General features: G+C 39.6%; 1 protein-coding gene across 3 annotated transcripts in view; it reads right to left on the reverse strand.

Annotated features, from left to right (window-relative positions):
* Nucleotides 1-25,153, reverse strand: part of KCNT2 (potassium sodium-activated channel subfamily T member 2) — a 123,168-nt gene extending 98,015 nt beyond the window's left edge. For all 3 annotated transcript variants that reach the window (XM_054384068.1, XM_054384066.1, XM_054384065.1), the window contains exon 1: nt 25,059-25,153. In XM_054384068.1, coding sequence (XP_054240043.1) covers nt 25,059-25,153 — 95 coding nt within the window. The remainder of the gene's footprint in view (nt 1-25,058) is intronic.
* Between the last annotated feature and the right edge of the window lie 1,912 nt (nt 25,154-27,065).

The following is a 27,065-nucleotide window of genomic DNA, read 5'->3' on the forward strand; positions in this document are numbered from 1 at the left end:
AACATGTCTTGACTTGGTTGGCTGAGCAAACACTCTTCTTCCATTTGGCTCCCTGCAAGTGACTTGAGCTAGACTCTGATTACCAGAGAAATCCAAATCATTATTCATTTAAACTCTATTTCTCATCTGTAAGATGAGACTTTTCTGTTGGTGCTCTTTTGCAGATGATCTTTTTTCTTTTCTTCTTATTTTTTAAGATTCTATCATTTCAAAACCACCAAGTAGAAGAGCCCTGAGAGCTGTTCATACACAGTATCCTCACAGATAAGGTCATTTATCTCAGTTTTAATTTTACTTTAGAAAAAGAAGAAATTAAGATTTAGTTTTCTGAAAATGCAGCAGAAGGGAGAAGTAAAAAAGAGCAGATGGAATATGGAAAAAAAAAATCCAAAAAAGGAATAAAAGAAAAATTGTGGGTGAATCCCAATCTGTCATTTTGAAGTATCACATGACCAAGTGTAAAATATAATTTTACATCTGCGTCGTTAATATGTTGTGTCACCTGAAGCACAGAGCCAGCTTCCAAGCAAGCCTAATCCAATGCATCCTTAGATCAATGGAAAGATTCTATTCACTTAGAGTATAGCAAAATAATCAAATAGGAAAATTATTCAAATTATTTCCGTATTTCTTTATTTAGTAATTTTCTCCCAAAAAGAAAGCAACTGTCCTGCTCTTGCAATGACATAATGTATTTTACATAAAACTGGCAGGTCACCGTGAGATTCAGAAGGGCACATACATTGATTCTCCTCTAATAGCATTCTACAGCTTTTTACTGTTACCATTCTGCCTTTGGTGTTGACTTTTCTGATTTGGGTTTGGGTTTTCCTTCACTGTAGTATGCTAGTTACACTTGGTATGTTCAATTAGAACCAAAAAATTGTTTGGTGTGTCCTGGAAAAATGCACAGCATAATTATATAGAGTCAGAAAATAACTTCTTAAGTTGTTGTTTTGGGTTTGTTCCAAAATGAAATTATGGGACTACCTACATTTTTAACAAAGACATAGCAAATTATTGGGAAGTAGTAGCTTCCTTCTTATAAGGAAACAGAAGCTTATGTCTTAAATTACAGCATGGAGTGTAAACAGATGAATGTAGGTAGACCTGTTTATGCAGAAATTGAATGTTCTAAGACAGAAATGTCAGTATGACATGTCAAAATGACAAGGTCCTAGTTTCTCCTCTATTGAACTTAGAAACACAAAGAACAGTCCTGTTTCATCTGAATTTTGGTATTGCCTGAGTTCTCTGAACTAATTAAACCAGAATGTCTGGAATTTTCTAAGTCTTTGTAGCCTTAAATTTATTTCCTGTACAACTACAGTTACTATGCAAGACATTATGCTGCCTCTTGTATCACATTGACCTGATGGGATGTGATCTATACCCTGTGTCCTCCCTTTTGGAAGCTGTATTCTTCTCATATACCTCTCTCCAAACTCATCATTGCTTTCTGAAAAACTGCATAGAGATGATAGCATGATTCTTAGTTGTTTAATAGCTCCCTAGAGATTTTAGCAGCAAGAGGGAAAAAAAATAAGGCCATCTTCACTGAAAATACTAAGAAATACTTTAAAAGAAGCATCAGATGAATTGGAATAGCCATCAGTTTCAGAAAATGTTGCATAGAAGATTCATTCCAAGTGTTAAGCCAAAAAATAAGTGTATCTTACACTTAAGAGCCCACTTTTAAACAAAAACTTCCCTCTCAGCTTAAAACCATTCCCCCCCTTGTCCTATTGCTAGACACCCTCATGAAAAGTCCATCCTCAGCCTTCCTGTAGGATCCCTTCAGGTATTGGAAGGCAGCTAGAAGGTCCCCCTCAAGCCTTCTCTTCTCTTCCTGAACAACCCCAGCTCCCTCAGCCTATCCCCATAGCAGAGGTGTTCCAGCTGCCCTTGGATCATCTTTGTGGCCCTTCTCTGGATTTGCTCTAACAGCTAGATCTAGAGATCCATCTTCAAAATGAAGCCAGTGAAATGCTTTCTGTATTTCCTGGGATACTAATATGATGCTTCCCTTGGAACCTGAATCCCACAGTTCCCTCAAAAAATACTCCATCTGCTATAGGAAAAACTTTGCACTGAATGAAAGTTTTGCCCTCAGTGTACAATTCATATCTGCCTGTTCTGCAAAGGCAATCCAGGCATGAACTACACTTTCTGAAACTAGCAGACTTTATTACCAAGTCATGGGAAAGTAAGCAGCAAAATTCTTGAGACGTTAGAACCTTCAAACACTTAGACCTTTACCTCACCTGAATGAAGTTGTTGCTGATTTTAGTGTCCAGTGAAACCACTTGAGGTCTGTATACACACCTCTATATACCCATGATACACATATCTTTGATTCCTTGGTTTCCTTCAGCAAAACTGCTGAATGTTTCTTCAGTTTGGGAGATGTGAAGGAAAAGAAGTGCTCGATTTCACTTTCCATTACCACTCTTGCCACTTACTCTTTTCCTTCCATCCCTAATCCTCACAACTTCCTCTTGCCACCCCCAGCTGTCACCACAGTTTGCTTTGTCACCTCCTAATTCCCTCCAGAGATGGATATGATAAGTGTGGAATAAGTGCCAAAACTGCTCTCCAGGGTCCTGTGCAGCACTCACTCACTGCAGTTTATACAGCACAAAGGACTCTGGCTGAGGTTTGTGGTATGCTGAAGGTAAATCCACGTACACATCTACAATGTAAATATAAATATCTGACAAGGACTGAAAAGTTAAGGCATGTTCAGAGAAATTACCCAAAACCTTTAAGTGACAGGTGACAAAGTCTTACAGTCCAAATCATTATTGCAGGAGTAATCCAAGAAGGTCAGATGATAAAACTGATTATTTCTGTAGTTGTGTGTTTAAAAAAAAAAACAAAAAAAACAAAACAAACACAGCTGGGGGGGGGGAGAGAAAAACAACAAACATGAGAAGCAATTGTTAGAAAGGAGGCAGAGAGCAACTGTCACAATGAAGCTTAAGCACCAGGTGGAGGAAATGGCAGCAATGCCTTTCAAGGCCTCATACAACATGGCACATAAAAGCAGCTGTCCAGGATTTTAATGTGGGCAGCAACGACTTCAGACAAAGTTGTTGGGCTCAGAGTGATGAAACAGAGGGACTCTCAGTTTCCTTTCTTTAGCAGCCTGCAGTGTAGGAAATAGCAGCCCTGAAAGGAAAAGAGGCCCAAAGCCTTGAGCTATGATTTGAGCTTGCTTTGCACTACAGAGGAAGAGCTGCTGCCAGAGGCCTGGCACTGCCGAGATGTTTAGGACGTAAGACTATGCTTAGACTGTACTTCCAGGACCAGGAGTTCCAGTTTGGACTAGCTGAATGCTTTAATGTTGTGGTGTATGACTGTGGTCATGACTGTGATGTATGACTGCAGTCAAGTGGACACACTACTTGGAAAACATGTACCCGTGTTCAGTGTGGAATCTTCTGCTTGCATAGATTTGTCATCTCTGCAGAAGCAGCAAAATCATTAAGGAATCTGCAGACGCATGCTTCCACTGCATCATCTATTTGGTATTTATCAGCTGGTTTTCAGGGAAATCATAGAGGTAGTTTTCAGTTTACAGATACAGTAGCTGTTTGATTTGTGTTTGGAACTAGACAATTTATCAACATGTAGTTCACTGCTCTCTCTACTGTTTTCAACAATCCAATTTCTTGCCAACTATTATTAAATCTATGAGTACTGACCAATCAACACTTGATTTGCTTATTAACCAACAAACTAGTGGCACAGATTTGTGTATGAATAATTAGACGTAAACACAAAATCACTTATTTGTCAAAGACATAAAATAGGCTTGTGCTGACTGCTGGCAGACAGCAGTACTGTCAGCTTAGGTGGTTGTTTTATGACCAGTGCAAGAACCTGCATCTCCAAAGGGGAGAGTCTCTGCTCATGTCACCCCCACAAAGAGGTGGGTGATTCCAAGACCAGTCTGAGTAGGGATTTGTTCAAACTGAAGACTATTTCTCTCTTTTCCTCTCAACTGGATCAGTTTGTTGTTCAGAGTCATCTTAATCATTATGATTATCATTGCTAATGCAAAGGCATAATCAGGAGCAGACACCGGGATAGTGGAAAAGGCAGGAGGTTAGTGCAACTGCAGTCATTTGAATGAAAGTGATTACATTAGTACCAAGAAATAGTTCATAAAAGACAGCATAAATTTGCTGTCACAAAGCTTATGGACCTGTTCTTCATTTGCCCAGATAATGAAAATAATGGGAGGAAAGTGGGAAGGGGGAGAACAACCAAAAGCTCTAGCCCAGGATTGTACAGTGTGACGTTTGTGAAGTTGTATTCATAAATGTGATTACAGGTACCTATGTTTGTTTCTATTGAATCTTATTGAAACAATTGGTGTTACCCATAATTACATTTAAAACCTCTGATTTAGCACAGTAACCTGTTGTAGCATTCATTGAGTGACATTTTTGCTGGCTATACATATCTCCATCACTGATCCTTTAAGGAAAGGCCTTCCACTGATTCTGTAAAACATCTATGCTATTTATAATACAGTAATAATAGATGTCAGAGTTCTATTACACATTCATTCAGAATGTTTGTAGTTGACAAACCTGTATTTATAAATAGCATTTCAAAAGTGAATTCTTTGTTTCATTTTTGTCTCCTTCACATCTGGACAAATGTTTTTATTAATTATAAAATTATATATATATATATATAATTATGAACTTATATATATATATTAATCCTGTAACCTGAGACAATATTTTTATAGGCCAAATCCCTAAATACTGTTCTTAAGTGCTAAAATACACCATTTTTTCATAATCCACCTGGAAATATCTGTCGTTGTTTGGATGTTAGAGCTCCTACGGGGGTGGTTTGGGCAGAATATATTGATCATGCTAATAATCACCCAGTCAGACTCCATTTCCCAACACAAGTTAATTCTAAGGTAGTACAGATGTTTCTCTGCAACTTTCCCTAATCACTCTGCCTGTATTAGGTTGTCTATCATTTTGTAAATGTTAACTAATACAAAAGTTCCAAAGTGCATTTTCAAGTCAGAGCACAGCATCAAGAGCACTTTGGTCTCATTAGGAAAATGTTCATTTGTTACAATAATAACTATATTGATGGTAAGAACACAATGGAGATAATATAACTGGAAATGGAGTGTGTGTTGATGCAGTGGAAAGTTGGAAAAGAGGCTACCCCAGAATACACACTATTGTGTCATTTGCTGTGCTTTATGTTACTTCCTCGTAACACTTGCCACTGTCTGCTAAATAACTGACAGGTATTGAACAGACCAGTTCAATCTGCCAAATAGACTAAATAACCTGCTTCAGTGCAGACACTCTCCAGTTTCAAAAGAAACCTAATTAAGCAAAGACAAATACAATTGGCAAAAAAAAGATTGTAAGAGCTTTCAGCCTTTTAACAATGGGAGTTAGAAAATTTCCAATCTTAACTTTCACATAGTCAACTGCATTTAGTTAGCAGCATTATACACTGCTAGCTAACTAAAGTATAGCATGATCTAGTTCCCTATTTTACTTTTAGTATTCATAAAATCAAACCTGATGCTTTTACAGCCATATTCAGAATTGTATTTGAAGGAAGTGCAAGTAAGAAGACGCATGAACATGGTATTCCCAAAAGGAGGCTTTGATGGGTTGTCTTTTTTTTCGCTTGTGCTGAACTGATTGATACTGGAGAATTAGTAGTTACCCACAGTCAAAAGCTGAATCCCCTGTCCTACTCCACTAATACACATCTAAACATGAAGGTTATCAAGCCCCTGTTCTTTCTAGAAGAAGGCTGTGTTCCAGTTAGCTCTACAACTTTGTCTATTTTTCCTTCAGTCATTCTTCTGTTTTCATGTTTACCGTCTTCAAATGCTCTTCTTGCTAAAAGTGCCTCTCAGGTTTGAGGGGCTTTATGCCTCCAGGATTAGGGGTCTTCATTGTTTCACGCATATTTGAGCTACACATCCTAGTCCTATGCTCCAGCTACTTGCTGCACATTGCCTGACTTCTGCTACATTCTTTTTGAAATGGGAATCATATGCTGCTCTGCTTCCCTACAGTGCTTTTCTATGATGACCTGACCTAGATTCAAGGTCTCAGGATTGTATCAAAACACAGTGTACTTCAAAACCAAATCACAGTTCTTTCCTTCCAATGGTCTTTTGTCTCCCTCGTTTTTCTCTTTTTGAACTCCTAAGAATGCTTTGCCTTAAAAAAATTGTCTGAAGGATCCAGTTCTATAGTCACTGAAGTTGGAAAGCACCTGAACATTTTAAACGGGAGCTAATGCTCAATGTGGAATGATTTCCATTTCTGTGGAGTTGCATGAGCCATGTTCCTAGCACAAACATGTCTACACAATTCCTAATTGGATGTGAGCAACAGGCATGGGTATAGTAGTCTCAAATACATGGTTAATGTTACTTAATGAATACCAATATTCTGACTAGTTTATATGTTCCAATTGTTACTAAAATGTTAGCAATACAACAACTGAAAGATATGAAACTCCTAACCTTACTAAAACGTTGGGAGTTTCCAGGTACAGAGACTAGACTTGTAATCACAAAATATAAATTATAATTATTTATATATAAACTTATAAATATGAATTATAAAAACATTGGTTAGAATGCGAGAGATGAAAAACAAAAAATGGCAGCCATGCCAAGACCTACAAGTTGGATTTAGCTTGGGAACAAACTAAGAATGAAGCAAATGACAGATATAAATAGAGTATGAGCTGTAGCACTCTGCTCCATTATGAGATAATTGGTAGAGACAGATAAGGGGGAAGTCTGAAGTGAACATCATGTACTTAAATTTTTATAAGGCATTTGAAAAAGTTCTCTGGAGATTGACACTGAAGGTAAAAAAAATCAAGGGCTTATAATAAGGAAAAGAAATAAACAACCCCAAAAGTAAATAGTGTTGATATAACACAAAGCGACTGCCTAGACTCACAGAAGACATTTTGGGTTGGAAAAAAAATAGAGTAAAAATGTCTTGAACTCAGAAAATAAGAATGCTAAAATAACCAATAGCAAGTATTTTGCAACTTTTTAAAGTATATTCAGTTGCAACACAAAGGAACTAAAAATCCATATAATTCAAGTCTCTTCCTATGGTGTGAATACATTGATCATTTAGATAAAAATGTGTCTATCAGCATTTAATAACCTGACTCTGACTTCTGTACACCTAGTCACAGAGGAAGTAAAAATGCTTTGTGATCAAATGGGATAGGCACATGTTCCTAGGTGCATATATTAGGTGTTCTGCTAATGTAGCTGCAGAATAAAATTGCTAATAATTACCTCTTATTTTTCTGTTGTTTGTATTGCTTTGTTAAAGCAATACACAGCTGATATGCAAGTGATAACAAAAACATACTCGTGTCTGCTTTATGAATTACATTTAAACATCAGTCCTGTCTAAGGCAAGCAAAGCACCTGGTATATAATTGTAGCCTCCCAGAAGTGGAGGTACAAGCAATCAACAGATTGCCAAATTAACACTTTAGTTAAACAGAAAAAACCACAAGCTAAACATCGGTTGTTCAGCTCATATGAATAAAGTTTTCTTATGACCTTGATTCTGTAAATATTTCTGGACTAGCATTTTTATTTAACTTTTTTAAGCTGAACATAAAGAATTCCAGCAGTGAGGGTACTGCTTTGCTAGGTACTGAGACATGGAACATACAGGGGAAAAAAAAATTTGCTTTTCTATTAAATATTTAGGACAAAATACAAAGATAAAGAATTTCATTACATTAACTGTTAAAATAAACAATGGTCTTAGCCTAGTAAATATTAAAAAGGGTATGAATGGGAATGAAAAAGTAAATAATTATTATTACTTTTACAAAAGATGTACCTGTAAACATATAAATGAGATTTTTGCCATTCATCTCACTGTAGGCTAAGATGGCAGCTCAATATCTTGTTAAGGCAAAAGCAGATGTAACAACCTTGATTTGTGCTCACTTCTCAATTTTCACATCTTCATTACAAGGAAATTAGTCTATTTTGGTATCTTTTCAATTCAGGCTTTCCAATATTTTACTGCACTCAATCTTTCCTAGGTTTTTTTTTTTTTTTTGCAATGAAAATGGAGGTTTTATTTTTTTTTAAGTAAAGGAAAAGAATGCAAACAGTTTCTAAGGTTGTGTGTTTATGGAAAAAAAAAAAAGTTCTGAGGCCTTTTTTTTTTTCTTCTGGTGTTTTCCTTGTTTTCCAGCAGCTCAGACAAACTGCATATATCCATCTCCCCATCTGGCACCTCTGTGACAACTGAAAGGTCTAAAATTGCATTGTTGCAGCTGGAAGTCTGAGAAATTGCCTTGAAAGACAATAGAAAGTTTAGGTCTTGTAGTCTGCCACCTGCACTGGAAGAGCAGAAAGACTACAGTTATTTCAGTTCCTGCAGTTAAAACATGCCATTATCTGACCTACTCGTCGAATGATGGTAAGAGAAAACATGGCCTTCTTTTGCTTGTCTTTGAGATCCTGATTCATATCCCTTCTGTAGCCTGGATTTCTTGTATTGTCTGTGGTCACTTTCTTATTTACTCTCAAACTCTAAAACATTACTACAACTAACTACAAATAGATGTAAGTTACCAAATCCTGTTTCCATTCCTCAGAGTGTAGCATTGCAATTTTACTTTTTATGTTTAGTCGTGTAACATTTTATCAAAATCTGTCAGATGTCAGGGTTAAGATTTAGATCTTCTGTCTATGGTTAGAGAGCTGTGTAGTAACTTATGAGAGCCTTCCTTGTAATGTTAGTAAGAGCAAAACTTCATCCTACCTACCTGAGTGCTACTTTAAGCGGTAGCTTATCTCTGATGTCATGTATTAACATCCTGATATAAAGCTTAACATAAACAAAAAAATGTTAGAAGTTTCAATTCACTGTAATCTTCAGCGTGAAGTATTTCCATATTAAAATAAATTCAATTAAAAGAAATACTGGAAATGCTTTGCTTCATAATATAACTAAATTTCCCTGACTCCTGATACTCCATATTAGCCAGTTTACATTCTTTTACTCAAGAGGCAAGAGTACTTGTAAACCTTAGCCCCAGGCCCCATTTCAAGAAAACCAAGCACTACAATATCCAGCCATTATCTTTTAATCTGCTTATTTTTTAGCACTGGACTTATAGAGCAAAAGAACCTAAAGCATCTCCATTCTTAAAATACCAACTAACAACAAAGTGACATATTTTAAATGTTTTGACTGATACACAAGACTTAGCTGTGTGCTTCTTCTAGAATACCTTTATATTGTCAAACCCTGATCACTAAGGTCACCTGAAATATTCCATTTAGGACCTAACAGTATGAATTTATAGTACTCCCATTTAAAATACATCATGTAATGCAAAAGAGAGGGACTCAACTGGCTTTATGCTCCATGAACTTCAATATAAAGCAGCAGAGAATGGGGCCAGTATTAACTGGTTGTGTATATATCTTAACTTTGGAGGGAGTGAAAACATACACATACGTGTCATTTATCAAACTGAGACTTAAAAGAGAATCACAAACCATTTCATAGTTGATAATGTAAGAATCAGCATACAAATTCACAGGACATTTGTTTAGATGAGTTTTGATTATTTTTTTACCTGATTATTTTTTTTACCTATTAATCCTATATTTATTCTAGCAAAAAGCAAATTGAAGCTAGGTTCAAGTTTTCCATGTATCTGAGAATCTGGGTGGTTTTATCTGGTGTCTTAATAAATTACATCGGGCAAGAAGCAGTAAGCTTGTCATAAAGCTCAATACTCTATTGCTTGCTATGCTTTCTCTTCAAAGGAAAATAACCTCTTCTACTCAAGACCTGTAAACATTTCCATTGAAACAAACAGAAGTTGAATGTGAAAAGATTACAAACTTTCTGCAGGTTACAAAAGAAGTTGTAGGTCTTATGTGTGTGTGCATGTATCATTTTTCTCCGTAACTGTCAGAACCCATTTGGGCTAACTTTCTTCATGTAGATTTGGTGCTGGTACAGTATTTTGATGAATACCTACTGATACACAGGGCATGAAACTCTGGCTAAAACAATACAGTGCAATACTGATATAACTATGCTACAGTCTTGCTGCACAGATTAGAATTTGTACAAATCCACTTAAAGGTGTAATCAGATGGATAAAACACTGGTCTTTTGCTTCCTCAACTGTGTATCTGTTGGAGGTGAAGGACTGGTTATAAGAAGGGAGCATGGCAAATAAGGAATAGAGTTGGTATTCAGGGGGGTTTCCATTTGTGCACAATTTCATAATTTCTAAGGAGCAATGCCTTTTACAGGTCATCTGCACAACATTTTGCAATAGGGACCAAGGGCCAAAATCTGGTTTTTATCCTATGATTTGAAGTGAAAATTGATACAGGACTTTTTGGAATGTGAATCTTTACTGATCAGAGAAACAGAAAATTACTTGAAAAAGTTGTTTCAGCTTTGAAGAGACTAGACTTCCAATTTCAATCAAACCTTGTGCTAATTCTCATCAAACTACTGTTTGACATAATTATATAGCCCTCATTTTCTTTTGAGGGAAAGATTCAAATAGCCCCTTCAGAGCTACTGAAAGCCATTCTGGAAATGTATTGACCAAGTTGTGTGGTAAAAATGCATTGTCTTCGTCATCTAAAACAAATACTTAGCTAATTCTGATCATTCCTCACCTTCACATGAACTCTAGAAGGAAAAAAACCTCCCAAAACAATACACAATGAAGTCTAGATTTTATAGCTCGCTCTTGACTCCAGTCATAGCCAGCAGTATTTCCAAAGAAGAAATACAACAAGTTAGTAAAGGTACTCTTAGAGATGATTATATTATAATTTCTATTTTTAGAATTTTAAGTAACTAAAAATATTACACCATTATCTTTTGGATTGTATTCCAAAAATGTGTACTGGTCAGTGTCACAAAACACACTGAAGTATTTATATCAGACTGTTTAAACTAAGTTTTTTTTCTTGTGCAAACATTTATTTCTCCTGCAAGCTACATTTCTTCTGATGATAGAAGTAATATTAAATTAGGTGAGATGAAAGCATATGGCATCCAAAGCAATAAATTACGCTAGTTTTAAATGCTGTGTTATTATGCATACTCTGCTCAATTTCCCACTTGCCTACAGCTTTAAGTCAAATCAATATTTGTTAATTACAGGGTAAGAAATTATAGGAACAATGCCTGATCTGAAAGGAAAAAAATAGTAAAAAGCCAAATTCAGTTTGTCAGGAACTTCCCACAGACACTTCAACAAGCTTAGAAAGAACTTATCTGAGATTCTATATACAGTTGAAGTGTTAAAAAGTGGGGGGAAAAAAGAAAAAAAAAGTGATACTGCACATGCTTTTTACACATGCCCAGAACCACGGGAAACCTTACAATTTTTTCAATTTTTTTTTTAAAGTTGCATTTTCAAACAGTCCAGATTTGCAACCTGGAAACACAAAATACCCAACAAACTGCCACTAGTATGGCAACAACTCTGAGAAGTAAATATAGAGCTGAATCTGAGATTATCACAATTTCCCTGAAATTATGGGAGCTGTATACGCTTTCAGTCTCCCATGATCATATGTTTAACAGTTATGCAAAGGACAAAGGTGAATATATAACAGATAAAGTGGAGCAGTATTCAGGCAAAGACTCAGAAAAAGGTATAAACAAAACCCCAATACTGATGGAGTCTTGCCTGACATTTCCCACAGAGGAAAGTGTTCAGAGACATTTACTCTACCAATCAACAGGAGGAGAGCGCTGATGCCATTTCCCAAGAAAATTGTGCACTGATACTAATCCATCTTCATTCTCTAGTGTTTAGAAGTGCTTTGGCTGCAGTGTAGTCATCCAGGTGGAGGACAAAATACACAGGATTTCTGAAGTAAAACTTGCATTTTAGCATCTGTATACAACAGCAGTGTGGAAATTGCTTTCTTCCTTTCAAACACAGCATGCTGCACAGTACAACTATAGTATATGATTATTGTTTTACATTTGAAAAAGCACTCATTTTAATACAAATTACAAATATATCTCATTAAGGAGTGACAATGATTGAAGATCTTTGAACACGTAACACAACAAGTATTTTAAAAGTCACTACTAGATCTAAAATGTCACCTGATAGTGTTCTCTCCACAGCTAATGGTACATACAACTACAGACTCAATAATAAAACTCATATAAATCTCAGTCTCCTTATTGAGTGAGCTATTACATTCCATGATCAATAAGGCATGGCTTTAATCATCTTTACATTCGATTGTGTGTTTAAAGTTTCACTTTGAGCAGGTACCTTCATAAAACTGGCCTCTTCAATGTCAACACTGAGAGTTTTTTCCCCTTAAATGTGACTTCCCAAATAAATGCAGAAATTTCAGTTTGCTGGCTCTGCTGGGAACCTAATTATTTCAGATCTCTAGCTAATTGTGGTGGTGACAACTATTGTTCTGCCATATTTTTTTCAAGTCTTATATAGATCTTAATGCTGATCAAACTTAGGTATAATGTATGAACACAATGATAGAAGAACTGTGTTTGAATGGAACTGGACTGGCTGGTGAAGAGGAGGTTCAGGGGAGACCTATTGCCATATACAACAACCTAAGGGAAGTTGTAGCCAGGTGGGATTGGTCTTTTCTCCCAGGCAGCCAGTGACAGAACGAGAGGACGCAGTCTCAAGCTGCGCCAGGGGAGGTTTAGGCTGGATGTTGGGAAGAAAATCTTCACAGAAAGAGAGACTGGCCATTGGGATGGGCTGGCCAGGGAGGTGGTGGAGTCACCCTCCCTGGAGGTGTTTAAGGTGAGACTGGATGAGGAACCTTAATGTCATGGTTTAGCTGATTAGATGGTGTTGGGTGATAGGTTGGACTTGATGATCTCAAAGGTCTCTTCTAACCTGTTTAGTTCTGTGATTCTGGCTGTATTGATCCTAGGGGGGGGAGGTCAATAACCAGTCCTCAGATGTCAAGCATGATATACAAGAAGGCACAGTAATACTTCCAACTCTATTCCCTATAACACCAGTCCTCTCTGCCTTAGAAGATAACATTCACTTCATATTCTGATAATGGTCATTTTTATCTGAAAATAAAAGCAAAGCCTGAAGTCTTTCCCAGCAGTCTCAGACTAACCTGTGCTATTTATCACAAGACTCTTTTGTCGAAGACGCATGAAAAGTTCCCTCTCTCCTAAGCCCTCGCCGACGCTTTCTCTGCACTCTGAAACGTTTCTAGTAGTCAGCTGTGTTCTTCCTCCTGCATGTAATACTCTTCCAACACCATACTAAAATCCCAACATTCTGAATGATCGTTTGAGCTAATCACAAGCCCTAACTGCCACAATTAATTGCATTAAATGGATTCATAATGTTAGTACCAATGTAACTTACTTTGCCTGGGTTTTTTCTGGACTCAGACTGTGATCTGTGAACTGCCAAATAGGAGGGGGAAATGGGAAACAAATACTAATCAAGCCATTAAAATTAAATCAGTGCATTTTGAATGTTGTATCATTTCAGCTAAATTGTAATTTTCATGCAATCTGTGGTCAGTCTCAAAAAAAAAAATCATGAGGGTCACTTTGAATAGCTTGTGAATTAATTCCTCAGTGCCAATGAGATACATGGTATCTGGAACTACACTTATGAGATAAGCTTCACCTTTATTATATTCTTAGTGGGTGAAAAAATCTCCTTAAATTTGGTAGTCTTTATAAAACCTGTTTGACTAACCAACATCTGCACATCACAGAACATTTTGTTCCACTTTTTTGTGTTTGTATTATTTTTTGAATGACTGAGAGGACAAAACAGCAACTGTTCTCTACAAAAATGCCTTTTAAAAAAGTTAATTTTTTTAACTGATAAAACACCTTTGAAAAAGTGCTCAAATGCTAGGTTGTTGTACACAGTGAAAACATAGCTTGCTCACTTCTCAAAAGGGTACATGCAGCTAAATATAGAGCTTAGCCTTTAGACCATCTCTGTTACAGCTGTCTGTACTTGATGGTGAGAATTACAAGTCAATAGTGATAAGTGACCAGTGCCCTTAGCTGCTTTTAAATTTGGTGTGAAGAAGAGAAAACCAAATGCCCTTCCCGAGTCAGGGAATACTGTGTATTAACAGGTGCTGTCACGTAAGTAACAAATATAACCATGGTTTTCCATTTGCAACTCAGCTTGTTGCTTTTCCCATCTGTATTTGTTTCATGTTTGGTTTGGTAACACTGCTTTTATCTGTGCTGCAGTTTTCTCTAGTCACAAGGGGAACAGAAAACAAAGTGAGAAAAATACAAAAAACTCTAGAACATTTTTTTGCTATTTAGAAAAATGTAAGACTTGAGGCTATTTTATAGTGTTTACTTCTTATTGATATTTTAACAATTACAATACTTTGAAGGAGCTCTGTAACTTAAAGCTACTTGAAGTACCATAGATGCCATTAACACCATAAAAAGCTAAAGGGCAACCTCTTTTTTCTCTGCAAAAAGCCAAAGTGCTTTGACTTAGGGTAGAGAATCTAAGAAGCAGGGATAGACTTTCCTGGCAGTGAAAATCCATAGTGAGGACTGGTGCCCCTGCCAGGCACATGATCCTACAGCTCGCTCTTAGATATGCAGTTAGTAATGAATGGCTAAACCTAGCAGGAGACTTCTAAGACCCAGACAGAGGGCAGGAAGTTTTCTATTTTGCTAACTCAGTAGATAACTTGCACTGATCTTAACCCAATGCCTGCCTTCCCCATCTAGCAAAGCTCGATACTCAGCAAGTCAAGCACAACTATGTCAAACCTGCTTTCCACCACAAAACTGCAGCACTTCCTAACGGATTTCTCTGTAAGTGGAGGCAGCATTTGTCCCTCAAGAGATACTTCAGTGATATCACTATTTTTATCTGTGAGTATAAACACTGGTTTTTGTCTCTTAATGACTGTTTCTGTTTTACTGCTACTTCCCACCAGGAAGTTGACTGCTAAGATAATTAGCAGATGATTGCATGGGAGAGGCTGAAATTTTTAACAGCTGGTTTAAGGCACTGTGTACCAGATCTTCTCTGCTACAGGATATTCAAAGTTTTTGAATAGCATTCTCTCCAATGACATACAGATTATTGTACCACAGTGTGCAGGCCTCTGGAAAGGACTTAACTTGCCCACTTCTTTGAAAAAATATGAAGAATTCACTTTTAAAGCATTTAGGTGATGAGTACAAGTACTTGGACACATAGTTGGCAGATACATTTTACAGTAAGTATTTTGAAGCTTCAGACATTTCCATTGCTCCAAGTGATCCTTCTTTGTTACAGCATAAAAAGGAGACAATATGAATCAAAGTTACCTTTGTTATAGAAGAGGCATTCTGAGAGTAATGCACAATGCAGCACAGAAGTTTACTGTTATAAAATAAATGATCATAATCACTGGCTGTGATAGAATAATAATCATAAAATTAAGAACGAAACCATCTGGGAGAGAACTGCTTCAGTTCCCCATGGAGTATTACAGCATCTGCCAGATGTAAAGTGGTAGATATCTAGTTCTAGATTGAAAAATAAAAGCTTTAGAGTAGTAAGTGTATAATTAAGTAATGATTGAAGTACCAAGCACGTTTACAAGCTGTGCATCACGTTGTCCCAGAAGAGGAACACTATCTGATCTGGGGGAGTTTTTAAGCTGAGAAAAACCTTTTCTGCACTAGAAAACTTTTGCTGGGGCCACTACCAAAGTCTTCCTTAGACCGGTAACAGCACTGAAGTGTTCCTCTTCTCAAGTCTTTCATTTCCATTTCCAGTGTATGCCACTTTTAGGTGGAATATAGAAACAATGAATTTTTGCTTCCATTGTTGTTGCAAGAATGATGCTAAAACAAAACTTAGCATCAGGCTGACAGAAATGCCTCCTACAAAGCTTTACTTCTGCTTCCTTCCTCACAAGTAAGCTGATTCCCTCTTTTATCTGCATTAGGAACCCAATCCAGTCACAACCCCGGCATGCAACTCTACTCCTAAACCTGCCACAAAAGTGTAAACTCAGACCTCTTGGTGTGGCTGACGCAGTGATTTTATAAATCTTAATATTTGTCTTTAATACTTTTTAAATGTAGGTGGTTTTGCACAGTGAGAAAGGCCTTGGGCTATACATAAGAATTTTTTTTTTTTTTCAGGATTTAGAGCAACTCAAACTTTCCAACTACTGCTGTGCAGTCTCACTGATTATGTGAAAAAACCTGGGTCCCTTAGTGAGTTAGACCATTAAGGTCTTGAGCAATTTCAATCAAAATCAAGCTTTTAAAATAGAATTTAGGCTTCTAATTCACTGTATTTATTGTCAAAAAAAATTACTTACAAGGACAAATCAAGATAAATTTGACACTATTGACCCAAGTCATTTTATTTTGTAACCTCTGTTAAATGGAAAAATTCCTAAAAGCTAATACATTTTCTAAAATGAGGAGGCTATATTGCCTAAAGTATTTCTTGCAGGAAAGAGGAGGACTATTTTGAAGAAACCATAATAAAATTTTCTTTTGAGGAAATTATAATGGAATTTTTGTGCAAGTTGAATCTAGACTCGGATATTTTAAACCGCTTGTTTCAGAAATGTGTGGGCTTTTTATCCCCTTTTAGTTTAACAATCTCAGGTGATTTCCAAAAGGAAGGCAAGGGGAGGGCTTTACTCACTAATTCACACTGTGACAAATGACTGTTAAAGTGCCTTCTGAGATTTACAGTAGGGAGTTGTTCCTTGAAAGTCACCAGTCAACATGACAGCCAGCAGTATACAATTGTCCAAGTGATGTGCGGAGGTGTTCTGTATTATCTGAATCTCTTTCCAGATAGGTGGTAATGCTCATTTATGCAGTCAGCACATCAAGAAGGGAAAGCTGATTTTAATTTAATCCTGTAAGTATCCAATGTAAGAACTGTTCTTGCACAAAGGTAAAATTTAGCTCTATGGCTTCATCATGAAAGTATATACTGTAACAAAATGACTCAATTTTTAATCTCAGTACAGGATCAGCATTTGAAGTACAGGAGCAGTATTTCCAGTACCAGCTAATGTCTTGTTATATATGGACAGAATTTTTTTTTTTTAATTACAGAATTGGAAAATATTTGTGTTCTGTGACTGTGGAATTAGAAACACTTATTGCAACAGCATATAGAAGAGTTGTGAAATCTTATGCTTTTTATGTTTTGAGAGCGGGGGTTGGAAAATATGTTGGGTTTCTAGGTTCATTCTTTTTTCTTTCCATTTGTTGTATGCAATTTTGAAATAATACAGTAATAATGATTTTTCCCAGAACATATTATCTCTGTATACAATGCTAAACTTCAACAGGCAGTAGAGTGAAATAGGAGTATAAACTATGCATTTAGGACTGTTCAATGACTTGTTCATATGGCAGACTCTTAATTCAGCAATCAATTCTGGAATGTATACTTAATGGACTCTTAATATCACTAGAAATATTCAGCACTGATAGAAATTACCTTGGTGTGCAAGGTCCAAAGAAAGCCCAACATACTGCTTAATCTTACAGAAGTCTAAAGGGATTCAAAATGTAAAAAGTATATAAACTAAAACAATCCTATAGACAATTTTATGAGATCAGTAACATTAATCTCACTGTGCATATTTAAAAAACAACCATATGTTCCTTTCTCTTTTTCTCTCTCTAAAATGTTGTTGGAAAAGAATTATTCCAGTAATTCAAAGCAAGTTTTTTGTTTGGCTGGTTGTTTTGTTTTTTGTTTTTTTTCTAAAACACACTTAATGCCTATGTTCAAGGGCTATCCTGCGTATTTTAAGAAAAGGAAGCACTAAGCCTAAGCAGCTCTTTGCTTTACGAATAGACCCTTCTGCAATACAGTCTACTATATATGCATAATTTGAATGTGTGACTGTGCAGGAAATATAGGAGGCCAGAAAAAGAGGAACTAGCAGCATAAATAGGAGAAGCAGCATGTATAGGTAAAGTGTAGAGGCTGCCTTCACAATGAAGTTACTTTGACCCTCTCTGGGTACATCGTTATGTAAGTTAAAGGTGCCCAGGCACTGACACTAAATCACAGCACAAACCAGGCTACATACATAGCAGAAAACTGCTTCAGGTTCCCAAAGTGGGAGACTACCTGCAACCTGTCTGCTTGGAGTGTTTCCTTGGACACTCAAACTGCCAAATCATTTCTAAGCACTGCACTGTTCAAGGCAGTTTTGGCTAGCTGGCTAGGATCAAAGCACACAAAGGAAAATTTTAACAGTTCACTAGCATAAGCAGTCATGCTTCAGTGGGTAGAAACATTCCTGACTTGCTTGAATCTAATAGGGAAAAAAAATGCAGCTTTTCTATCTTTATAAGCTTCTAAGGATCAGACTAGATGTCTATACATAAATGGATTAAGAAACGTGAGGTAAATTGTGCTCTGCAAGATACTCAAGCACTGAATTTATATGACTGACTTTACTAAAAAAGCAGAATGTAAATGGGGTTTATTTTTAACATGAAATTTTTTCTTTACATCTCCCGTGTCCTATGATTTGGCCATTTTGAAGTACATGATAATTATATATGTGCACAACGTCTTTTTTGTGAATAACTTCTTCATTGTATCTTTCCAAAGCTGACAGAGAAACCTAAAATAAATATCCTCTTTTTTTCTCTTCTCTGAAGCAAGTTTATCAGCTTCAAACCATCATGTCTTCAGTAGATATGGTATTTTCTGCTTTTGTTTGTGTTGCTCTTCAACCCAGCTGGTAAGAATAAGGATTTATTATCAGCAGGTTTATGAAATTTTTATTATACAAGTTATTCTAGAATCACAGGTAAAAAAGACCTCTAAGATTACCAAGTCCAACCATCAACCTAGCACTCCATGGCCATTAAACCATGCCATGTCTACCTCCAGGGACAGTGATTCCACACCTCCCTGGACAGCCTGTACTGATGTTCAACAGGCTTTTACATTGCAGAAAATTTTCCTAACATCCAATCTAAACCTTCCCTGGCACAATTTGAGGCCATTTTCTTCTTGTTCTATCACTTGATACAGGGCAGAAGAGACCAACAACCACCTCACTACAGCCTCTTTTCAGGTAGTTGTAGAAAGCAGTAAGGTCTCCTCTCAGTATCCTCTTCTCCAGACGAAATAATTCCAGTTCCCTCAGTTTCATTGCCCTTCTCTGGACACACTCCAGCAATTAAATGTTCTTGCAGTGACAGCCCCAAAACTGAACACAGTATTCATGGCACAGCTTCACCAGTGCTAAGTACAGGGGCATGATCACTCCTGCCAGCCACAGTCTTCCTGATACAGGCTATGATGATGTTGGCTTTCTTGGTCACCTGGGCACATTGCTGGCTCATATCCAGATAGCTGGCAATCAGCAGCCCCAAGTCCTTTTCTACCAGGCAGCTTTCCAGCTACTCTGCCCCAAGCCTGTAGTGTTGCATGGGGCTGTTGTGACCCAAGCGCAGGACCTGGCATTTGAATGTTGAATTTCATACAACTGAACTCGCCCCATTGATCCAGCAGAGCCTTCCTACCTTGGAGCAGATCAACACTCCCACCCAGTTTGGTGTCATCTGCAAACTTACTGAGGCAGCACTCAAGCCCCCTCCTCTAGATCATTGATAAAGATATTAAACAAGGCTGGTCCCACTACGGAGCCCTGGGGAAGGTGGACCACTACTTGTGACTTGCTGCCAACTGGATTTAACTCCGTTCACCAGCACTGCTTGGGCCCAGTCATCCAGCCAGTTTTTAACCAGCAACGCTTACACCCATCCAAGCCACGAGCAGCCAGTTTTTCCATGAGAAAGCTGTGGGACACAGTGCCAAATGCTTTACTGAAATCCAGGTAAACAATATCCACAGCCTTTCCCTCATCCACTAAGCAGGTCAGCTTGTCATGGAAGGAGATCAGGTTCATCAAGCAGGATCTGTCCTTCATGAACCCATGCTGACTGGGCCTGATAATCTGGTTGCCTTCTACATGCACCATAACGGCACTCAAGATTTTCTGCTCCATGAGCTTCTGCAGCTCCAAGGTCAGACTGACAGATCTTTAGTTCCTTCTAGGCCTTCCTGTAGATGGGTGTCACTTTTGCCAACCTCCATCCAGCTGGGACCTTCCCACTTAGCCAGGACTGCAGGTAAATGACAGACCAAGGCTTGGTGAACACTTTTTCCAGCTGTCTCAGTACCCTTGGCTGTATGTCATTCAGCCTCATAGACTTATGTAAGTCTAAATGGTGCAGCAGGTCGCTAACAAACTCATCAGGATTTATTGGGGCTTCATTCTGCTCCCCATTCCCATCTTCAGCTCAGGGGGCTGGGTATCCAGCAAACAACCAGTCTTACTACTAAAGACTGAGGCAAAGGAGGTGTTGAGTACCTCAGCCTTTTCCTCATCCTTTACTGCTATGCTCCCCCCGACATCCAACAAAGCACAGACATTCTCTGTAGTTCTCCTTTTGCTGTGAATACATTTGTAAAAGGATTTCCTGTTCTCTTTAACAGCTAAAGCCAAATGAATTTCCAGTGGGCCCTTCTAATTGTGTAGCCTTGTAACAATGCTGTAGTCCTCCTGAGCAGCCTGCCCCTTCTTCCAACAACCATAAACTCTCTCTGTAAGCTGCAGCCAGCCTTCTTCCTTGCTAACTTGTCTTTCAGCACATGAGGATGGCCTGCTACCTTTAAGACTTCCCTCTTGCACAGTATCCAGCCTTACTGGACTGCTTGACCCTCCAGAACTGCCCACCAAGAGACTCTGTCACCCAGTCTCTGAAGCAGGCCAGAGTTTGCCCACTGGAAGTCCAAGGTGGCAGTTCTGCAGGCCCACTTCTTCTCCAACAACTGAAAACTCTATCATTTTGTTACTGCCCAACAAGGTCCCAAATCAGCACATCACCCACGAGTTCTTTTCTGTTCACAAACAGCAGGTCCAGCTGGGCACCTTCCCCTAGCAGCATCCATCAGCAGCTGTGTCATGAAGTTATCTTCCACACACTTGAAGAACCTCCAGCACTGCTCCCTCCCTATGTTGTATTTCCAGCAGACATCAGGGAAGTTCAAATCCTCCACAAGAACAAGGGCTAGAGTTTGGAGAGTTTGTAGCCAAATACTGTGGCACTCTAGTCATGCAAGACATCCCACCACTTCTGTGATGGCCACTATATACTAGTTTCCCTGACACACAACAGCTTCCAGCTGCTCCTGTTTATTTCCTCCGCTGTGTGCATTAGTGTAGATGCACTTCAGCTGGTCTAAATAGGTCTTGACACCTTTTTGCAGGGAGAAGTTCTAATTCTAATCTGGCTGTTCTCAGGTGCTCCTGTGGTTGCTAATTATCAGTAACCCTTATGTCTTTGCTGTCCCTGGATCTCCATTCTCTACCTCCACTGATCTGACAGACCTACAGACCTCACTAGCACACCACCCTTCAAACACTGCTGCACTGCCCTCAAGCTTATTTCTAGCAAGCCTGATTTTGTGCCCTACCCCCTTCAAATATAGTTTAAAGCTCTTTCAGTGAGCCCTGCTACCTCCTGTGGTAGGATCCTTCTCCCACTTTGAGACAGGTATATCCCCTCTCCTGTCAGCAGGCCTGGTGTCCTGTAAATCGGCCCATGATTAAAGAACCCAAATCATGGATTGATTTATAGGACACTAGGCCTGCTGACAACAGATTGAAAGGAGAATAGGATAATCCTAGCACAGCTGATAGCAGTTAATTTAATGAAACCTCAGAGTTAACAGGTGAGTAACTTGTGTTATCACTGAGTTCCCCTTTGCTTCTGCTCCCTTCCACAGCAGCCAAACTGAAAGACAAATTGCATTATGATGGTCAAAAAATATCTCAAGATACGTAATAAATCAAACCAGATTGTTTCAATTTCAGGCACTTCCAGTAGTGAAAGCAAAACATGAAACTCACAATAAGGTGTTAGTCATATTTCCAAAACTAGTGAAAAAATCAATGGCTCCATCCTCTCTTTACCCACAGCCCAGTGACTGGGCTTTTTAGATGGCCAGAAGAAACCTGTTACACTGCCCTACCTGCCACAGAAGTCACCCATTTGACTCCTACACACGCTCTAGCTACTGCGCTGATCTTTCACATACTGCCCCTCAGAAGCTTTTCACATTGATCCAGGAAATTTTATATAGTGACAGGAAAACAGGTGAGTTTTTACTCAGAGTTAGCTGAAAAAATGAATACTTAAAAGTTTCAGTAGAAAACGTGTACTGTAAGCATCAAACAATCTCCACACTTTTCAAAGGTCTAGCCCTTCAAAAATCAAAACTGGTTCTAACATCTTTTTTTTAACAAAAAGTCACTCAGCAAATTAGAAAATGTTAATAAATAACCTTTTTTGAATAATTTATTAAACAAATACCTTTACCAAAGATTCACCATCATCTTCTCTTTAATTAAAAATATACAACCCAATATGGCAATTTGTGGAACACAACAGCCCAGAATCCATCTGTTACTTAAGCAAGACTAGTTAGGAATCCAGGCTATGCAAGTAGAACTATTTTTCTGGGAGAGAAATGCATTGGATGCTACTGTTTTGGAAAGTATAGGTCAGAAATCATCCATGAGCTACCAAAAAAAAAAAAAAAAAAAAAAAAAAAAGAAAAGAAGCTTGAGTAAAGTCCTACCACTGAAGTCCTCAAGAAAACAATTAAGATTAAAGATCTCCCTCAGAACAGGTACAAACTCCTGAATCAGAGCCTTTGTTACATTCAGCTAAACATTTTAGCATGGGTGCCTTTTAGAAATGAACAGCTCATAAGAGTCTCCTCTAAAGAAACACTAAGGTTTCAGAAATGTATCTTCCAGGGAAGGAAAAAAAAAAAAAAAAGAAGAAGAAGAGGGGTCTACAGAATTTCAGTCAGACTTATTACTAAATACTACACTATGATTAGTGGCAAATTATGCTATTGAAAGTTTGATTGGTGACAAAGAACCCCAAGTGGTTTGTGGCAGATGAGAGGACTAATTACATATGCTCTACACTTCAAAGAATCAACAAGGAATGCAGAAATGGAAAATATGCCTCCCCGACAGCAAAAAGTGAGCATCTTTCCAGAAAGGAAAGATGAAATTCCAGAATTTCTCATTCCAGAATGGAATGAGAAAAAAGAGACACCCCAATAGACTTGGAAGACCAAAAAGGGAACGCATCTACAACAGAAGACAAAGTATCCAGCTGATAACAGCCCTGAACTTCATAGACCACACATGCACAAAACAGGTCATATAAAGCAGACTGCAGGAGTTGAAAACAAGTGAAATAAAGAAGTAACAGTAAACTAGAAAGACACAGAAAATTATTTCCAGCATCTTGGCCAAAAGCAAATAACCTAAAACAAACGGTCTTGATCACTTGACACTCTGTAGCCATACTATAAGGCTATTTCAACTGTAGTGTTCAGATATTTCATTCATAATTAACGCCCATTCTACCGAAGGGGTTACAAACTACACCTTTGGCAATACCTATATTGCACACTACTTGGAATAGAATACACAAAAGACGTGCTTCACCAAAACCAAATTTGAACCACTTCTGTAATGGTGCAAAAACAAAAAAAAAGAAAATTAAAAATAAGATACATTTATATAATACTAATCATTACTACCCAATAAGCAGCTGATCTCAGGGTCCTCTGCAGTCATTCACATTAAATATTTCCTGAAAGTACTCCTAACAGTCCAAATATTTGACCACATTTCTATGCAGAAAATGTATGTTTTCTGTATAATGGACACTAGCAAAACACCAGCAACATAGGACTGGATTAGTATTTCAATATTTAAAGTGATACCCTTCAGTCATTTACCCTTTCGTAACGGTCTGAATAAACATCATTTCATTCCTTCAATGTATAGCATATTCTCCTAAACAGAGGTAAAAATTGGTTGCATGATCTTGTGGTTACCAACATCTTTCTCTAGGAAAGTAGGCAAAATCTAAAGCCAGAGTTTCTTGACTGCTGAGTTAAAAACTGATCCTGCCAACGTAAATAAATTGAATTAAAAGCAATCCAATATGCCATTATACATTAGCAGACGATTCTGCTCTTCTGTCGTTTAACCACAATAGATCGTAACTACAAAGCAGATCTCACACAGAATTTTGCAAGATGGGATCGTGTAACAGCCTCCTGACAACCAGGCTGGATCGTCAAATAAAGTGCCATGATGCTATTGGTGTTCACAGACACTGTTCATGTAGCGTTCTGAAATTAACACAGTCCGGGTTTGTTTTCATGTAAGGGGTTATTTGTTTTGTTGGGTGGTTTGTGTTGGGGGTTTTATGTTTATTTTATTTTAAGGACATCGTTTGAATTGAAACAAATAGCTTTTTCTGTTGGTTTGTAATTAAAGATGCTGGTAGTCCATGAAATAATAACGGAATAAATTAACGGTACATGCAAATCTAGAATCCTAGCATGAAAAGAAACTGCATGCATATTAGGACAATAAAAAAACATCCAGCGAGCCCAGCACTCAGCTTTTCGACGAGCGGCAAAAGCGTATTTTGCTTGGGACTTCCTCTCTGTACCTGTTAACCATCCGGAGAGAGCATCGTACCTGTACGACTCTTCCTCCTACCGTAGCCGAAGGAAAGAGTGAGGTACAGCCCTTCCGACGGACGCGGGATGCCCATCACCTTGGTGGGGGGCGCCGGCCCCAACTCGCACCGGTTGCATCCTTTTCCCAGGAAAGTTTGTCATCGGGGCTGGCCTCCTGCGGGCGTGCGTGCCTTCACAGCACCAACCTGCCGGCAGCAGGGCCGCTCGGTGCCCGGGCAGCCGCGCTCCGCCGCCACCTCGACCCTCTTGCGGGGCCCGCACGGCCGTGCCGCCTGTCTTAGGCGGGCTGACAGAGGCGCGGGGAGCGCGCCCGAGAAGCAAACCCCCGCTCCCTCTCGGACTGTCAGCACGGGACACCCCGCCCCCACCCCCCTCCGCGCCCTCACCTGTCGTCGCTCTGCCAGCCCTGGTCGCCCAGCAGCAAGTCCCGAAACCGGTACCGCGGGGGTAGCGGGGGCACCTCACTGTCCAGGTCCGCCATTCCGCCCGGAGGTGGGGAACACCCCGCGCCGCTCGCCTGCGGAGGGGCACTCACCCACGCCACCCACCACGAGGGGTGTGGGGAAATGCCTAGCGCGACAGGAGGGGCCGGGGCGGGGAGCGGCGTGGCGCGGGCTGTCCCTCCGGCGCGTGCGGGGGCTGCGCACACAAAGGCGGGCGGCGCGCGGCGGGAGCGCTGCTGCCGGTGGCTGCGTGGAGCGGCGGCTCCGACGACCCCGGCGGCAGAGTTCCGCCTCGCGCCGCGGGGGTGCCGCGCGGCCCGCCCTAAGGGGAGGCAGGTGCCGACTGGCGGCGGTAGGGGGGCCCTGCGGCGCACCCACCCACCCCGCGCGACCGCGAACGCGCGCCCGCCGCCGTTGACAACAAAGAGCTGTCCATCGCCATGCAAATGTTGTTTGGAGCCGCCGCGGCTAGGCGAGCCAATGGGATGAGCGCTCATTAGCATACTCTGGTGACGGCAGGGGAACCTCCGCTTGCCGGCCAATGGAAGCCCCCTCGTTAGCGCGCGGGCAGGGGGTTCTGGCGCCTCGGGGCGGGCGGAGTGAGGCGGGCAAGTAGGAGGCGAGTGGGGCGCTGGTACACTGGTAGGTGCAGTTCCACGGGTCCTGCCGGGTCTCGGGTGTCCTCGCACGCAGCGGCACGGCAGGAGGCTCCGTGGGGTGACGCAGCGCAGGAGCGGTACTGGGCATTGCAGAATATCACGTGACTGGAGAAGGCGCCTCACACTCTGAGCACCAGCACGGCTTCTGCCCCTCTTTTGGGGGTGTTCATGGAAATCTCTGCTACGGTCGGCGACCTCCTCTTGCACTACCTGGGGCTTCCTCAGAAGTATTTGTATGTGGGGCCTGAAATGTGAAATGTTGAAGCTTGGGGAGTTATAGGTAGCCCCTGTGCAACCCCCATGTCACTGATGGTAGGTGGTCTGGGCGTACTTGGGTCTTTCATAACTTGGTCTCTTGCTCATCTGTAGTCAGGCATATTTGCTCAGTGACATATGTCTGAGCCTGGTTCGTGCCAGCTCTTCACACATAGCATCTAATGCCCCTGTTTTGGTAAACACAAATATTACTACATTTTCACAGCCTGTCATCATTTGCCTTCCTCGATTAGGTCTTCACCTCAGCTATTGAGTTGTAGCATTCCTTTCCTAGAATGAGCCATAAAGAGGTCTTAGGTTGGTACAGTTTTCAGATTTAGATTTTGCTGGATCAGAGGCTGAATGATAAATGAGAAGCTTATGATTTAAATGCCACATATGTGGTTGCCTGCATTCATGCTGTGCATTAAAGAACGAACCATTTTCCAATCAGTTGCATTTCTGCATAAAAGCTAAGTTAGTTGAAAGCTGATGTGGCACATACAGTACAAGCTTAAGTATGGCAGCCTGGAGGGTAGCACAAAATACTGTGCCCTGCTGAAAAATCCAGCTCAGCTTCATGCTGCAATGGAAAAATCTCTACAAGTAACCAACAGGTAGTCCAAATCAGGTCTTGGTTTATCTCCGCAGTTGTTACAAACAATGTATCTTTCCTTGTTTTTGTTTAGCAGAGCGCCTTCATCATAGCTTCGCTGATTGCAGTTTCTTTAAAGACTTGTATCCCAGGTTCTGTGAAATGCTGAGATCACTGGGGTATGGTTGCTTACCCTTTTTCACAGCTTGCTGCATTCAGCACTTACAAAGTGCTTCTCAGAAAGGCTATGAGCTGAACAGATGTGGCAAGAGTTCAAAGGTAACTCACTCTTTCTTTGCTTTGGTTGATATGGGAAATAAAATAGAGAGTTACCCTGCTGCCTTATTCTTGCAATTTTTACTGTACTGTGTTCTGAGGTCAGAACTCTCTAAAAGTCTAATTAAAAAATGCAGAATTTTTCTTCTTTAGAAAATTTGTTAT

This window comes from Indicator indicator, chromosome 10, assembly GCF_027791375.1.
Source record: "Indicator indicator isolate 239-I01 chromosome 10, UM_Iind_1.1, whole genome shotgun sequence".
In the NCBI taxonomy this organism is placed as follows: Eukaryota; Metazoa; Chordata; class Aves; order Piciformes; family Indicatoridae; genus Indicator; species Indicator indicator.